The sequence below is a fragment of the Microcebus murinus genome, chromosome 9 (assembly GCF_040939455.1).
Source record: "Microcebus murinus isolate Inina chromosome 9, M.murinus_Inina_mat1.0, whole genome shotgun sequence".
Lineage (NCBI taxonomy): Eukaryota > Metazoa > Chordata > Mammalia > Primates > Cheirogaleidae > Microcebus > Microcebus murinus.
In genome coordinates, this window is record NC_134112.1 from 25,318,160 (window position 1) to 25,335,772 (window position 17,613).

Sequence of the window (17,613 nt, forward strand, 5' to 3'; positions counted from 1 at the left end):
TGAACCAGTGTTTTCTAGGTTATTTTTTCACTTATTAGAAAAGTTGTTAATATTTTATATTTGACTGTAGATAATCTTTTTTGATGTAGGAAAGGTTTCAAGAATAGATACTCTCAGTAGTTTTTCATGTATTTCATCCAAAAAATATTGTTGGGATTGTGAATGATGATTTCTGTAATTCAAGTGTACTGGCTAATATAGTACATGACTAGATTTAGAATTACTAAAACTATAGAGGAAGTGTGTCTATTGTTTTGATTTTAGAGATATTATTGACTTACCTAGTACATTTTCTTTGAAACTAAGGAGATAATTGATAGTGATAGTTGTAGTTAACAGCTGACTGCCTTAGAGTATCTGGCACTGTGCTAGAATTCCAAGGTAGAAAAGATAAGAAAGTAAACTTTCAGAACTTTAAACTCCTTTGCTTTCAGCAAAAGAATATAAAGTCAAAAGATAATGGCTGTCAAAATAACTTTGCTTAGATATTTCTGTTTGTGTTCCATGTGCCTATTATCAGAATCATTATATGTCATGTTACATATTGTGTGTTATTTGATATTTCAACTATTTGATAGGGATAGGTGCTCAAATGTATTCTTATCATATTTATTATTTTTCTTTTTCTGTACTTTTACCTCTGATTATGGCAGTTCTAGGCTACCCTTCTTTCCCCTTTTAAAAACATTTTATAGAAATGTAAAAAAAAAAAGTCATTCTTAACTCACATTTAATGATACCCTTGAAAAAGTGGCTATATAGTTTGGTTGTTATATTTTCTGTGGAATCAGTATATCAAATCTCGAAGATCTATACTTTTTATAAAAAGTGTTGAATTATTCTTTTAGTTACATGAATAGAAAAGGGTTTACAGAGTTTTGTTGTTAAAAGCATATTTTGAACTGGCTTATGGACTATAGGCAACCTTTGATTCCCCCACCCACATTTTAGCCTGGATAATTAAAATCAAAGGATAATCCAAAATCTTATCCATTTAATCTTCTTTCACATCCAAATATTTTGACTAGGACTAATGCAGAAATAATCTTGATTTATGTGAGTTTTTTTTTTTCCCCAAGCAGGCAAGAAATAAGAGGAACTAGAACCACTGCCCTCTATACCCCTTCATTTGTTTAAGCACCCTTTAAATACTGGGTTGTTAGTGACTTGAAATCAGATATTCTCATTTACATTTGTTGTAGGACAACAAAGATCTAGATGTTATTTTCTATTTACTAAATTAGAAAATGAAACCAAGGTTAAAAGAAGAAAATAGTGATTATCAGTGCTCCGAAAAATCAAAACCAAAAATCAGACAAATAATAAATAAGGTGGCTATATGGTTTCTGCAGAGTAACCTTGAGATTTTCTTCAAATGGCTATCTTGATTAGAAATACTGCATTTTTGCTATTGGGGTTTTCAAAACTTTTTTTTTTTTTTTAACCTTCACACATTATAATCGATAATCCCTTTAGGGGCACTAGGTAAAGAATGCAATTCATTTGAAATAGAGACAGAATTTTTTCAATGCTGAGTATAGCACAGTTTGATTTCCACCTTCCCAAAGTTCCATTTATAATTTGGTCAACATTTTGGTTTTATTTTTCCTAAGAGAATTATTTATGGTGTATCTAGTGTCCCATAACTTTCTCCTAGGGCATTGGCTGAGTATGTAAAGGGAAGAGTGCCACCTACTGAGTCCCCAATAGTCACCTACTTCTTTAGCACCTGGATTTTCCTAAGGAGCAAGGACAAGCCTGCCCCATTTTGGCAGCAATATCTAATGAGCATAAAGTTGATATCAGAATATTTAATCTCAAAATGAAATCAATCTATGAACCTGTAAGATTTTCTCTTCTAGAAATAGGATATGTGTTTGTAAGTCCAAGGGATCAGAAGTTTATAGAGATTTTTATATGGGTCATATAATATACATGAATTAAGGTATACTATTAGGAAAACTATTTGCATATCTATCTTAAGCATAAAATGTCCTACTTTTTCTTGGCGGGAATCTTTGGCATGGTTTTCTATTGAAAGTATTTTCATTTCAGATGACTAAATTAAGGCTCTTGATACTATGCACAGTTTTTATAGTTAATCCGAATTATCATTGGTTTCCTTTACAAAGAAGAATCTAAACATACTAAAAAATGAGCAGTATATGAAAAATTTGCAAGTTGCTTTATCTCCACTGTTATCAGCATTAAAGTATTACTAGAAAGAAGGCAGAAACAACAGAGTAGGAAAAGCCTCTGGTGATTTGAAACACAGTTCAGTTTTCTCTCATAAATTTAAGATTAAGTGTCATATATGGGTGATAAAAGTGGCATAGGCTAGGTTTTATATACTCATTATTCACTTAGTTTGTCTTTTTCAATTAAAGCCAAGTCTATCTTTTTCATTCCACTGAGTTTACATTTCTTTTTCAATCACATTCTGAACACATTACAATAGATGCTGCCTAACAGTGAATATAGTGTAAATCTCAGACTAATGTGTTATTCACCGTGGCTTCTTTGAAAATGTGTGGTAAAAAGATTTTGATTATTGTAAGGCGCTATTCATCAAGAGTCATGTTTTAGAGGTTGAAAGATGTTCAGCCCTATCTTTCAACAGCCCAGCTTTCTATCAAAATAAATCATTTAGCTTCCAAAGCCAATTTTGAAAATCTTGTCAGGTGATTGGATTATAAGACTCAGGTATGTTTTACCCATTGTGCTATGAGAGTTCCTGAGCCTGTTCAACATGTCTCTTTTTCCACGTTTGAAAAGTCCGCAGTTCATCCATAACCTATAAAAGTGCTAGGTAATCAAGGGAAAGACATTGATTAAAAAAATCAATAACTTTTCAATTAGCCATTTTCCATCTTTGGGCATTTGGGTCCATTGATCTGCATGAGCCCAATTTAATTGATTTTTATGTTTTCACCAGAAGCTGTTTGGTCAGACCATACCTTGCTTTAACAGAGAAGAAAACCATGTCTTTCTCCCCACTACCCACCCCCTCCCGGAAAAGCAGCTTAAATTCCACTAGGATCCTTACCACATTAAGTTTGGTGACCTCACATCTCAGTGAACACCACAAAGAGAAGTCTGGCCCAGTTCATAAAATAGAGAGAGAAGTAGAATTAAGTAGTAAAGCCATTTGGGGTGCTGTGTGATTGCTTTTACATTTATTTTATTGATCTGAGGCTGAGCAAATGGTGGTAGATCGAGCCCAATTCTTGGCGTCTCTCCTATACAATTCAGGCCATCAGAGAGGCTGTGTTGTGTATGTGTGTGGAGGGAGGTATTGGGTGGTTGGGGGACTAGGCAGGAAGACAGGGGGTGTTACCTTTGTGACTTGTTTACAACCTTCAAAGCCTGCAAGTCCTAATTCCAGGCTGTTTGTTAGTGGGGGATGGTGAGGACAAGTGGTCAAACAGCTCTTTTCTAGAGTGGGAGCCTGTGCTATGTACTCAACTTCAAGAAGCCAAGAGTTTATCATTTTCAAGAATTTTAAAGCTATTCTTACCTTGTGTGGTTCCACCTTTTCACTGTATGGTCTGTATTGAAAGTGGTAGAAAGCAGATAGCATATGTATTATATACCTGTCCCAATGACGGGACTCTAACTCTAGGGGAAGAATGGGTGGCAGTTTTTGTAGGGGGTCTGTATGTACAAAAAAAAAAAAAAAGGAAAATTGGAGTACCTACCATTCAGTGATTGGATGTGTTAAGTGTTTGCATCTTAAGGGTCACCATGTCTATTTAGAGGTTTCTAACTTAAACTGCTTAAGGATTGCCAAGCCACAACACGTCATCTTTTAATTCTGTTTTCAGATCTTAACATGTATCTACGGAGCAGTTGTATTAATAAATCTGATCTTTTCAGCGCTCTTCTCCCCCAGATCCTTACAGCTGTACCACCAGATAAGGTTTACTCTTGACAATATGAAGGTGTTAACAGGAGCAAAAAATCATCACGTTTAATTTCACCGTTATAACTTTTTCCTGATGATGACTTGAGGGGCAGAGGCTGATGGAGATGGGGGGAAATTCTGGCGTTAAGTGTAAGCCGCACAAAGCTGCGGTGTACCGGGCTGCGGACGGGCAGCAGGGGATGGGAGTGGCCAGACCTGGTGCCTTGGGGGCGTCCCCTTTCCCCGCTCCTTCTCCGCAGGGACCGGGTGGCCCTTGTGCGCCCGAGAGTGTGAGTGGAGACCCTCCCTCCCCGGAAGAGGATTCTAAAAACTAGGCCAAGAGGCATGCTAGGCAGGCTGACCTTTTCTTGTAATCAAATTATGGCGTTTCCCTGGATTACAGGCAGTCAGGAATCACTGAAATCTGCATATTAACCGAGGGACCTGACCCGGGGAGAGGAAGGTAGAAGGGGGCTAACGCGCTTGCTGGTTTACCGTTTGCAGTAAACTACTGTGACTAGAGCACAATAAAAACCTCCAAATCTCTTTCCCAACGAGCCAGAGAAGCGCTTGATTAGTCTAAGACTTTTATTGCTCGCTTTTGAAATATTACCCTGGCTCTGAGCTACAAAGCCGCAGATCCAGCCCCATTTGTCTGGCGAGGGCGCTGGCTGCCCCCAAACCCAGCTTTTCCTGCTCAGAAATCCGTCTGACCCGAGCCCCCAGGGTTTTAACACTCCGAGGGAGAGTCGACTTTCTTGGAGGGCACAGCCGGATCACCTCCCAGGAAAGCCCTAGCGACTTCTTTGCTGCGCGCGTCTGTGGCGGCGGCGGAGCGGGTGGGCGCGGGGTGCGGGCGCGCGGGGACGGCCGGCGCGTCCGGGGACTGCGCGCCAGGGGCTGCTTTCGCTCCATTCGGAAATAAACGGGCAAAGTGCAGACTCCAAGAAATAACCTAGATTTCGGAAGCTTAAAAACCAACCGAGTCTGTGGACAACCAGCACACTAAGACTATTGCAGAAACCGCTTCCAGTTTAAAAGCGATTTGTTTGGAGGGAAGGAAACCCCTAAATCAGCAAAACGGTTCCTGCGCTGTCCGAGTCTCCTTTGGAGAGATGATTACCAGCAGAGGCAATGTTTTTTTTAAATAGCTTTAAGTGCCTTAAACCCTTTTCTGGGAAAAGCTTAGGAATAAGTACCTTAAAAAGATTACTCTAAAAATATAGACCTTTTCCCTTACCCAATCCCTGACTCTCTGTCCCCCCTTGAAAAATACCGAGTCTTCCTGCAGTCACACACTCTTGAAACAAATATTTTCACATAAAATAGTAGCATGGATCAGTATTTTAAAAACATTTTTTGGGGGGGAGGGATGTCAGGGAACGCTATCTAGAGTATTGCAGACTTTTTTTGTCTTCTGAGTTTTTGTGGGACCTAAATGACCTTTTAAGAAAAAACTCTTGAGGTAATTCGTTGTTATTGCTTCCGGAGATAGAAAATTGATCCTGTTTATTTAAACTTGGATTGTATAATGAAAATGTAAAATAGGCAATTAAATACTCAAGGAAGAGGGAATTAAAGGCAAACAGTGAGTGAAAATAACATTAAAAAGACTTTTCACCATTGTGTCAGGGATTCTCCCTAGCATTGAGTCTGGTTGGAAGGAAGGAATGTTGCTTCTTCCCTTATTCCACTCGCTTAACAAGAGTTACTGTAAGGGAAACCAGTGGTTTTATCCATTTCAGCTAATAGCTGAATGTCCAAAGGTTGCTTGCTCCTCTGGATGCAAAATTTAAAGAGTTTAGAGGAGCTTCTTTGTAAGTTTCATGATTTTGAACTCACTTTCCAAGTCTGTGTCTAATTTGCACTGGTACTGGATTATGTCTCTATGTCCCCCTCTTCAAAATATGAGCAACTCAAGGAAAAGAAGCTGTGACATTTTGCTTTCATTTCGTTTTGATACTTATTTTTACCACATTAGTGGTTGGTGGACTTCCAACCATAAGCTATTTTAAAAAATTATTACAAGATTAAATTTTAATTCTTTCACTTGGTCATATTGGTTTAGTGAAAAATTACCTTTGTACATTTATTATGTGCAAAGTGTATAACAGTATAATCAGCTTTCCTCATTGGCTCAAGATACTTTTGTAATTAAGAACTTAAAATCAAAATCCATTACAAACATTCTATCCCATATATTGGGTTTTAAATTGTTAATTATAAGTACAGTTGAGAGTCTATTTATTATGCTACTTTGAATTACATACGTGTAATATTACCATGTCTTGATACCATCTTTTTATCAATAAGAGTTAGGAGGCAAAGCAGTTAGATAAAAAGGATAGTAAAACATACATACATCTCTTCAAAATGAAAGATGGTTTATAGCCATGCCTACTTAAATTTTTTAATGGTATCCTCTATATTTCAAAATGAGCTTTGAAATTCTGAAAATAAAATTAAGTTGCACAGTATTTTATGAACAATGAGAATGGAACTGTTATAAAAATCAAACTGCAAGGACTTGTTGAAATTTTGCACAAGAGCCAGACAACAGAATAATTTAGATGTTTAGTAAAAATTCTAAAAAGAGGCTATGAAGGAATGTTATATGAGGCCATAGAAATCGTGTTTCTTGGGTACTATATTTTTAAATAGTGGAAGAATCTATTTTTCTACTTCTTTATTTAAAATATATTTCAGGTGGTAATATCAGGGTGGGAAGCAAGAGCTCCCCAAACCACACAGCTGGTTATCTTTTTTATTGAGGGTAGCCAGAATGGGTGGGGCAGTTGGAAAGGAGGAGGGCTTGATTTGGGGATCTTGGCTAGAAGAACAGATTTATTTTTTCCTTTCAACCATTAAACATTGTATATATCTAAAAACGGACTACACTAGGGAATACAGATCCTTGCCAAAGACATTAGCTTATATTGATATAATATTGTGAATGAGTTGTTTATACAGGAACTTATAAAATACTATAAAATGGTAGTAGCACATGCATAAAAGCTTGGTGTTTGCTTTTATATAAGAGAATTTGTATTATGGGGCACCATAGTTTATTAAAACTTGTGTGCTTCTTCCTGGTTTTAATGATGCCAAATATCCAGATAGCATTTGCTGTGCTAAACATAAGTAGAGCATACAAATTTTATTAGCCAAGTGATGAACAGATTTGTCCAACTTTGTATTTGAAACATACTTTTGCTGTTATGCTTTGGATTGATAAATAACTATAACAGATTGTATAGATATTAACACTTATGTGTAGAAACAATTATCCAATTTGTCTTCACAAAAAATGATTCTTTCCTGTAATTTGTATCCTGTTTCTTATATTTCATGGTTTAGATTTTGAAACATTTGTAGCAGATATACTGAGAGGGGAAAATTTATCCAAGAAAGCAAAGGAAAAGAGAGAATCTCTTGTTAAGAAGATAAAAGATGTAAAGTCTATGTAAGTGATCTGCCTTTTGTTACTAATTTCTTACTTAGAATCAACTGTATAATTAACATTTTAATAATGAATTGATTATCATAGAGTTCAGTTTTTTATGTTCTAATTTAATTATCGTTAAGTATTTTAAAGGACAAAAATATGTTTCTACTATAATAGTTTTTAAACACAGACACATCTATCATAATAAGCTTTCTTGTGAAGGTTCTTGATTATGTATTTATCTAAGCATTCTAACAAAATCTAACTGTTTATTTTGATTAGCCAAGGGTATGTTTGGTTTAAATGATAAGACATAGGTAGCTTGAGGATTTTAATATAAATATGGAAAATACCTCAGACACTGAAAAAGAGAATCCTTTTAATTATTACTACTTTAAATGAATAAATATAATATATGTTCTAGGTATTAAAAATATGTCTTTATTTTGCTACTATACTTAGATTTTTAAAAATAATTTTATTATAAATTCCTAAGCATTTGGAATTGTCATTTCAGAGCAGGAAATAGCTTTTACTCTAGATGTATATTTATAATACAGATTTCAGATTTGAAGTATTACCACTAATTAGACCTTATTTTGATATTTCAATCTCATTTTAAAATGTAATATTCTTTTTTTTGCAGCTATCTTCCGGAATTTCAAGACAAAGGTAAATATTCAAGTTTGTCAAACTAGAAATTTCTTTTCCTCTGTGAAGATTTTGAATGGAATAATCCCACACATATTGAAATTTGATAGCTGGAATCAAAATTTAAATTTCTGTATTATATACTTAGACTTTCAAGATGAGAGTGCTAGCTCCCCCTGCTGAGAAAAAAATTAAAAAGCATATCCAGAATCTACTCTGCACAGTCTTCTGACACAGAAATCTTACATATTTAACATTCTTGGGTTGTGTTTCTTAGAGTAGATTGTGGCAGACATTTTTAAGGAAAGGTATATACCTGCAGTTACACGTGAGATGAATCAGTGAAGCAGAGGTGAGATAGTAACCCAATGCCTTTAACACTGCAGAGATCATTTTATAGTAGTGATGGGAGCAGGAGGGCCTGTGGCTGAATGCTCAACGGGTAGTGTTTTAAAAAACAGTATACATTTTTGTTGGAGAACATGAATAACATCTTTTTCAAATGCTGATTTTTGTTTTCCTCATGCTTCTTTTGAAATGAATAAATGTATACCATAGAAATTTGTAAAGAAGGGAATTCAGTTTCATTTTTCGGAAATGTGTGAGAGTGCCGATAACCTGATTGTCTTCCTTTCCATTTGAGAGATAGCTGCTTAGCATATTGAAAACCAGATCAAGAAAGGTATAGGAAGTTCCTGCATTTCATGTCTTCAGTTCTGTAAGGGAAACTGGGTATGGCCCTTACATCCATGATGCTGATTCATAGGTCATGACCTACAGCTTGTGGGTGCTGGTCTGAGGGTCACAGCATGGTGTCAGGTAGCCTATTTGGAGCTAGGTTCTGGGTTGAGGAAGACACAGTGTGGCATCTTCTAACTGACATTAGCAGATCCCACAGAGCAATTCATATTCGTGCCAATAGATAATTGAGAGGGTAATGATGGTTTCATTAAACTAGTTATTTAACCAGACAAACCTAAAATCAGTTAAGAGGAAGTCTTAGTTTCTTTTCACATTAAATGGTTAAGATTGCTGTGATTGAAAGGGATGAGAAGAGATATTTTTTTCATATTAAGATTTTTAGTGCTTAAAGAGTGGGAAACTCCTCCTCCCTATGAGTACCCACTTTTTTGTGCTCTACAATTAATCCTAAACTATGAATTTAATCATATTGCAGTTTGCTTAGTTGAATATAGAAATAAATTTATGCATTTTAGTTATAACTTTTACTATATATTGCGTTATTTGTGGAGTAATACTAGATATCAGATTCTGCTTCTCTTCTTAAAAGGCATATTTTGTTCCAGTGATTATTGAACTTGCATTGTGGCTTAATTATTTGTACAGTTAAAATTTTAAGCTTAGAGACACAATAACATCAAGTCGTTGTATAATTGCATATAGTTCAGTAATATTAATAGTAAAGGATTTTTCCCTTTGGTATTCTGTATTAGAACTTGTTTAGGTGTGTGGATATTAAAATTACATTACTGAGATAATATATTCTTTGTCTCTAAAGAGAATGGAAGTTTATATAGTATTTTGTAGAAATTGAAAAGGAGCCTAAAATAAGAGTTCAAATAAGGAATTCACAGATTCCCCATAATCATTTCCCCTCTGAATAAGTCATTTTTAGTTCAGTCCTGCTGTATGGAGTTAACCGATCACCAAGAGTGCCTGTTCAAAAGTCAGCCTGTAGATAAATTAGGTGTATACCTTGGAGAAATATGAGAAGTTGAGTAATTTCATGCCACTGTACCCTCAAAGTATATTCAGCTTTCTTCTAAAAAGGCTATTCCTATAGTTTGTTAGGCATAGTAAAGGGTACAGACTTACCAGTTGCAAAGTAATTATTCAAGAGATAGTCCATCTCTTTTTAAAAATAGGAAGTTATTATTAGAGCTCTATATTGAGTAAATTCAATTCTAATTATGTTTTGATAGTGCTGCTTTTCTCTCCCATTAATATTTTCCCCTTGAGGTTTTGGATTACCCTCATCTAAGGAGATCTGGGCAGAATTCTTTTTGGCTATTTTCCTGTTCTTTCTTTTCCTTGCTTTTCTCTCTCTCTCTCTCTCTCTCTCTCTCATCAATGTAGGTTCACAATGAAGTGAATAGAAGCTATTTTCTTCCTTTTTATCTTTACACATATATTTGATTTACATAATTAATTTTTTTAATGACAGTTAAATACAATTTTAATATCATTTTTAGGAGAAAAAAGAACCAGGTAGAGAGTTCTTAAATAAAGTTAATTCAGATTTATTCATTTCTAATAAGTCAGCTATTAATTTCTCTAATGCACACAAGTGTCTATCATCCTTCCTTATTTCCCATATCTTCCCTCATACAGCCTAATCTCCCATCCTGAGATTTAACAATACAGAATTTACACTTTGAGGTATTTCAGTTCTTAAAATTAATTGAATTGAAACACTAACCTGCATAGATCTTAGAAGACTTATTTTGTATTACCTTTTTTTAGGGGAGTAAGAAATGTTTGTATTTGTGGAAACTCATTTTATTACAGTGGCTCTGAGATATGAAGCTTGTCCATTAAGCTATAATAATTTTCTATTCTTTATTTGTATTCATCTCCACAGAAAGCTATTGTTTTAAAGTTTCTCTTCTCATTTCTTGAAGATTTTTTTTTTTTTTTTTGTCTTCTTATATACTGAAGTCTAGATTCCCTATTGGAGAGCAATGACAGATTACAATTTAGAAGAATTATTAGTTGGTTTTCTAAATTCCTTAATTTTACTTAGGAAAGATTTGAATCTACTCAACTAGAATACATCTTGCTTAGTCTAGTTCTTGTTATTCATTTGAAATATTGCCTATTTTATCTAGGATAGAGAGTTCTTTCTTATATCCTTCAAAGTATTGTACATGACAGAATAATTCTGATCCTAATTTCCTAGTTGCAATATAGCATAGTACTATAAAGTGTCCTTCTGAATAGTCTCTATGCACTGAATTTATGCTATATGATTATTTTAGAATTGTTCACTGACCTATAACAAGGTCATAGGTCTCTTAAATATGATTTACAGTAATTATTTTTATAATGAGAATATATTACTATATGAGTAAAGACTGTTATTGAGTATTAACTAGAATTTTTTGTATGTTTTGTATTAATATATATTTTTGTATATATAAAAAGAAGTTTTACTTATAGTTGTATTTGGACCTTGTATTAGTCTTGTTTTACTCCAGTGATGGTTTGGGTGTGATTAATTTCTTTATAAGATGATTTATTGAAATAAAGTAGTATGAAAATACCTGTGTATGATACATAGTAGGTGTTCAATAAATATTAATGCATATTCCCAGACTCAGCTTTGTTTGTTGAGAAGATTGAAGTTAATCTTGACTCATAAATTCAGTTTTCAAATTATTTGGGGGAATATTATAAATTATTAAAAGAAGGGCATATATATTAGTGTGAGACAAATATTTCAGGAGAATGTTTTTTAAATTTATAAAATATTAGTGTCTACAGTTTTAAAAATGAGAATTGCTTCAGATGCTATAGTTAAAAAGCTTTCATTTTATTCTTTAAAACCTTCTTTTTGGTTCTAATTGTAAAAAAAATTTATTTAATAGATTTTGTCTTTAAGACACCATTGAGATTGTTAAATATGCATAGATTTACTTAGCAATTTCCTTTGACCTTCTCACTCTTATTATTTCTTAATTTGTTAATGGACTACTTTTTTTTAAAGCAGGAGTATTATTAGGTAAGAATGGATCCATTTTTGCTTGTCTTAATAGAATCCTTAAGAATAGCAGAAAAATCCGACGTTTGGATGATGTTTAATTTCCTTTTCTTTAGCCTTCCTAACAGTATATTTTCTGTTAAAAGTTAGATCTATCATAAAATCTGAGCAAATAATTCATAGCTTTTTTCTTCTACCACCTACCCTCACCCCTGGCTTTGCACAAATGTTTTAGCATGTTTGAGATTATGGGACCTGTATTAGTAGAAGTATATTTCAGAGGCAGTACTTAAAAAATGGTATCCTTATTTGAGAGTTTTGCCTTAATTTGGTACAAGAAGTTGTCTTTACTATTTGCATTCTGTAAATAAGCTCTCTTATTGTAGAAGAATTGTGAAGAGAATTTTTAAAATTTTTGGTGACCTATATCCTTCAGAGTCTTAAGAATTAAAGTTCCCTTGAGAAATGACAGTTGCAAACCTTTGGGGAAGTAGGCTTAAAAAAAAAAAAAAAAAAAGAGAGAGATGATTAAGTTAAATGCTTAGTTCTGTATATTTAGCTATATATTATGACTTAAAAAATTAGTTTGGACAAGTGAACTACGTAGAGAGTTAGAAATTAATTTGTTTTCACTTGAGTGACTTTTTTCTTCAAGCTTGTTTTTATGCATTTTAAGAGGGGATAGTTATCAAAATTTTAGGTACAGGTTGAGTAATATCCCTATCCAAAATGCTTGGGACCAAAGTTGTTTTGGATTTTGGAATATTTGCATATATATAATGAGACATCTTAGAGATGGGACTCAAGTCTAAACATGAAATTCATTTATGTTTCATATACACCCTATATACATAGCCTGAAGGTATTTTTCTACAATATTTTAATAAGTTTATGCATGAAACAAAGTTTGTGTACATTGAAGCATCAGAAAGCAAAGGTGCCAGGTGTGGAATTTTCCACTTACAGCATCATCTCAATACTTAAAAGGTTTCAGATTTTGGAGCATTTTGGATTTTGGATTTTAGATTAAGGATGTTCAACCTGTATATTATATAGTTTAATTTTTATCTGATTTTGTTTAAAATAGCACTGTTTTGACAAAACAAGCAGTAAATTGGGTGAATCACCTTTGATCATGACTGTTCGGTTGCTGTTGGGCTACATCTCTAGTCATTTAGGAAAATGTTAATTGATGGTGAGCCATACAAAAATGAATGGGTAATAGTGATTGGAACCTGGCTATTATAAATTTAAAAGTGATTTTTGGAGAAATATGCTGTTGTGTTATGATTAAACCTTGATTTTGCTGTGGTATTTAAGTTGCTACTGAAATTATAGGAAGGGAAGTCTTGGCTCATTGTCTTTTAGACTGTTAACTTTGTATTGTTAATTAAACTTTTGCAAGTTGTGGGATAAATCAAATGCTTTTCTAGGGAAACAAGAAACAGTATTAATGAGCAACAACCCCATAATTATCCTTGTGAGTACATAACAGGGACACATTCATGTCTTTTCTTTGCGCAATAACTTTTACAAAGAAGTATTTTTAAACTGATCATTAATTTTATGACCACAGAAATGAGATGCAAAATTTATGCTGTTGTCATTGGCACAGGCTCAAGGCTCCACTGACATTATGTGTGATTGTAATAGAATGGCTGCCAACTAATGATTCTGTAGACATTTCATTTGAGCATGCTTTTCTTTTAGATGTCTGATTAGGCCGTAATGCTTTCAATTATGTCTGTAAATTGTATTGGGTACGTTTACCTGATGCCCACTGTTGATTGGGAGTTCAGTTTTCTATTACATAAACACAAGTTGAACATTTTCCTTTTAATTTATAGAAGTCTTTGCAGGTATAGCTACAAATACTCAGTCTCTGGGGAGGACGCATGCTATGCACTACTCAACAGCGCCCCCTGTGTTCAATTAAAGCTTCTTATAAGACATCAGCTTTTATTCTTTATTGGGTTGAAAAAAAATGGAGTTGGAGTGGGAGGAAAAGGGATGGATCATCATTAGAACAGTTGAATGTTGTTGAAAAATGATTGTCCTTTCAACTTAATGCAGTTTAAAAAGGGAATAGTTCTGTACAGACACCATATAGATTCTTTGCTTTCTAAGTTAATTCAAAGGATGCTGGGGGGAAAAATAAGGAAGAAATTAGGCCAGTAACAGTACTTAATTTATCTTAGATAAATCTAAATATCACACTGATTTTTAAAAAGCAATACTTGCAATAAGTTGCAGTTCTTAGAATAGGTAAGTTGAAGACAATTTCACTTTAATATATAATCTTAAAAGTATTTTTTAAAAAAAAGCCATAGCGGTCTTTAACATGGCAATGGCCAATTTGTGTAGAATAATATTCATATTAAGTATTGTTGAGTTTATAGCTCTAGTATGATCTTTTTGCTATATGTATATATTATGTAGTTATTGAATATAGATTGGTATGTGCATCTGTGTGTATGTATGTGTATGTAGATGCATATATATATACATAAAAATGTGTAATGGATAGTTTATTATCAAAAGGTAACAAATTACTACTGATTTTCAGAACTTTTAAGTTTTAATTTTTTTCTGTTTATTTCCACATAGAGTTTAATAGATTTAAGCCTGATCATCTGAATTTTTTTCAAAATCCTTTCCATGTATTCTTTGGTTTTACTGTATTTTTTAATAGTCATAGAAGCATAATATGCTAAGTGCTAAGTTCTGGTGATGTTTTTGAAGTATTCTATATCCTAATAGATTTTTTCACAGTAAGATTTATATTTTAGTGCATGATGTGAAATATACTTTGAAGATTCATATCATTAAAATTCTTACTTCATATATATATATAAGGATATTAGGGATATATATATTGATACATAATGATATTAAGGAATATAAGGGTACTATAGCAACTAAGAATAACTGAGAATTTCTTGATTTCTACTACTACATATTCCATGAACTGTCATAACATGATAAAAATGTTTATTAGCACTTTATGAGGTTCCTCTTACCTTATATTTGAAATCAGAGAACTCTTAGTTAGAGAAATACTATAAGTGATCCCTGAGTGTTCTGAAAGTACTCTGAACTTTGCAAAAGATAAATTAAGATCTGAAGAATGAGTAGTGTTTATATGTCCCTTAGAACTTTAATTGGGGAAGAAACATCACCACATTTTAGGGCACCTAGTGGTGGAATCACTAAGAATGTCAATAAAGCCATTTCTTTGTTCTGCCTTTATTGTCTTAATGAGAGATGTCCCTATCTTTACTTTTTCAGGATAAGGATGATGATTGCTCATGAAATAGCAAAAGTATATGGAAATAGAGATGAATATTTAGTTTTTAAAATTATTTCGATAGTGCTGTTTTGAAAGAGGCTATTCTCTACCAAAAATGTGGTGACAAATAGGGTGACACCCACCGAATGTATGTCAGAGGCTACAGAGATCCCTTTTGGAGAGACCAGTAGCATTGATCTGGATTTGTCCAGGAACTGTGGTTCAAAAGTAATACTATAGGTACTGTAAGGTTCCAGGGGGATTTTCACCATGCTTTTTGAGTAATCCCTGAGGTGGCTGGTTTTCTGTTGAATTGTTACCACTTAAATACTTGGTATATTATTAGGCATACATTTTTCTTTGTTCTTGAATCTACGTAGAAAATTAGTGCTTATGTGTAACTGGGCTAGCAAATATCTAGGACTCAGTATTTCTAGATTCAGTGTTTCTTTAAAAAATTATTTTAACTGAGTATATGGATTTTCTCCATATACTCAGTTAACCACAAGATCTTGTGGAGATTTAATGACTTAAACAGTCAATCAAAAAACTAACCAACCAACCTAGGATTTGAAAATCAAGTAGGAAACTGGCCAGAACATTAAAAAAAAAAAAATGGTAACATACCACTGAATGAAATTGAAAGTGTCTAGTTCAGGTGTCCTCAAACTATGGCCTGCAGGCCACACGTGGCCCTGGAGGACATTTATCCCGTCTGCTGGGTGTTTTTGCTGCTGCTGCCTGTCCTGCATGGTAGCCCACTCGTTCCAGGCCCACAGTGCACACGTGTGGAATGTGTGACACACTCTCCAACGGCCCTGCAGCAGTCTGAGGGACAGTGAACTGACCCCCTGTTTAAAAAGTTTGAGGACCCCTGGTCTAGTTTGTAAATTACCTTGCTTGGATTTCAAAGGATTATATGAATTTTGCAGTAGTTTCCCCCATAAAGGATTCCTACTCTGGAAAATGCAACTGAGTATTTTTAATCTACTCTAATGTCATCCTGTGATTTTTAATGAAAACACAAAATGTTCCTATCACTTCAAATTATTAATTTCTCATCATAATTTTTCAAAGTATAGAGTAGATAAATGGAATTACCTACTCTATTATTTTACCTACTCTATTATTCTCTCTGTTGTGTTTACTGTTTTTTGTGATTGTTATTTTGGTTTTTTGTTTGTTTGTTTTGTTTTACTCCACTTCTACTTTTTGAATAATTTTTGTAGAAACCATCATAATTTTGGGACTGTATCCTTTAGGGTCACAAATATGCAAGTGTATACTGACCTTCAAAAACTCTTACTGTATCTAAGTTAAAATGTATATGAACTAAAATAGGGCCTGTTTTTACTTAGTTCAAAAAGTTTTCCTTGCTTTTCCTTGACAGTAACTGATTTTAATAGTAGTATTTACCTCTTCTAAAAAAATAGCATCATTTAAATGACTAAATTATAAAAGGCATTTCCCTGATTTATTTACAGGTGATGTGGAAGATGGGGAAGAATATGATGACCCTTTTGCTGGGGCTTCAGACACTATTTCATTAGCCTCAGAACGATATGATAAAGATGATGAAGCTCCCTCTGATGGTATGTGACATCTTCCCATAGAATGTACCTCGTGACACTTTCACACAAAACCATGCTGTGTGTAGAGGTGGTGGTCTTATCAGAAAGCAGATAAACATAAAGGCTTCAGTTAACTTACCTTGATCAAAACCTTTTAAGGAACAGAAGAGCTCTCTCTAGTGGTTCTAGTGAGGTTTTCCTAATTATGTAGTTGCTTCTTTTTCTAGGAAATTTTCTTTACTAAAATTTTAGGAGAGTGCTTGCATCATTATATGAATATTATTAGTAACAGTTTGTTGGTTAATTTAATATTATCAGATTCTTGCTTAATTTTATTGTGCTACTTAATGGGTTATTGTATTATTTATTTTATAAATAATGAAAAAGGGTTTGATCTATTTTTTCTGAAAACTTTATACAAAATGAGTTCATAAAATATTAAATTAATTATTCCTACATTGCTTTCTCACATTGAGACAGGTTTTTATCAAATGCTTCTTTTAATACACATTTTCATTTTTCTGATTGCCACTTAAAAATGCCCCACATTATGCAGTAATATTATGGTATTTTGTATTAACTGAATTAGTAATAAAGTTGATCGTTTATCTCTTAGTAATTTCTAAAAGCTATTGAATGTTGCCAAAGTTATGAAACTTGTTTTTAATTATAGTGTGTGCTTTCTCCGTTATAGCTGTTGAGTGCATCTGTATTATAGAAACCTTATAAGGATGATATATTGTTGTAAATTAAGAATGTGTATCGATAAATTAGCCATGCATATTAATTTGTGGCACTCAAAGTTTCACATAGACATAGAAATGAATAATGCCTTCTGCCACTATATGATGATCAAACTGTGCAGTTCCATCTCTAAATACAATTGCTGAATGAAAATATGCTTCCTGCAACAGAGCACTCCACATTTTATGTTATCCAGATTATTCCCTTTGGAAACATAAATTGCTTTTATGAGGTATAAAATTATGTCTATTGCAGAACAGGGATAAGTCAAGTACATGCATAAGTGAT

General features: G+C 33.5%; 1 protein-coding gene across 2 annotated transcripts in view; it reads left to right on the forward strand.

Moving 5' to 3' along the window:
• The window catches only part of SKAP2 (src kinase associated phosphoprotein 2), a 177,499-nt gene that overhangs the window by 2,313 nt on the left and 157,573 nt on the right, over positions 1 to 17,613 (forward strand). For both annotated transcript variants that reach the window (XM_012773351.2, XM_012773352.2), the window contains exons 2-4: positions 7,262 to 7,367; positions 7,996 to 8,021; positions 16,495 to 16,602. In XM_012773351.2, coding sequence (XP_012628805.2) covers positions 7,262 to 7,367; positions 7,996 to 8,021; positions 16,495 to 16,602 — 240 coding nt within the window. The remainder of the gene's footprint in view (positions 1 to 7,261; positions 7,368 to 7,995; positions 8,022 to 16,494; positions 16,603 to 17,613) is intronic.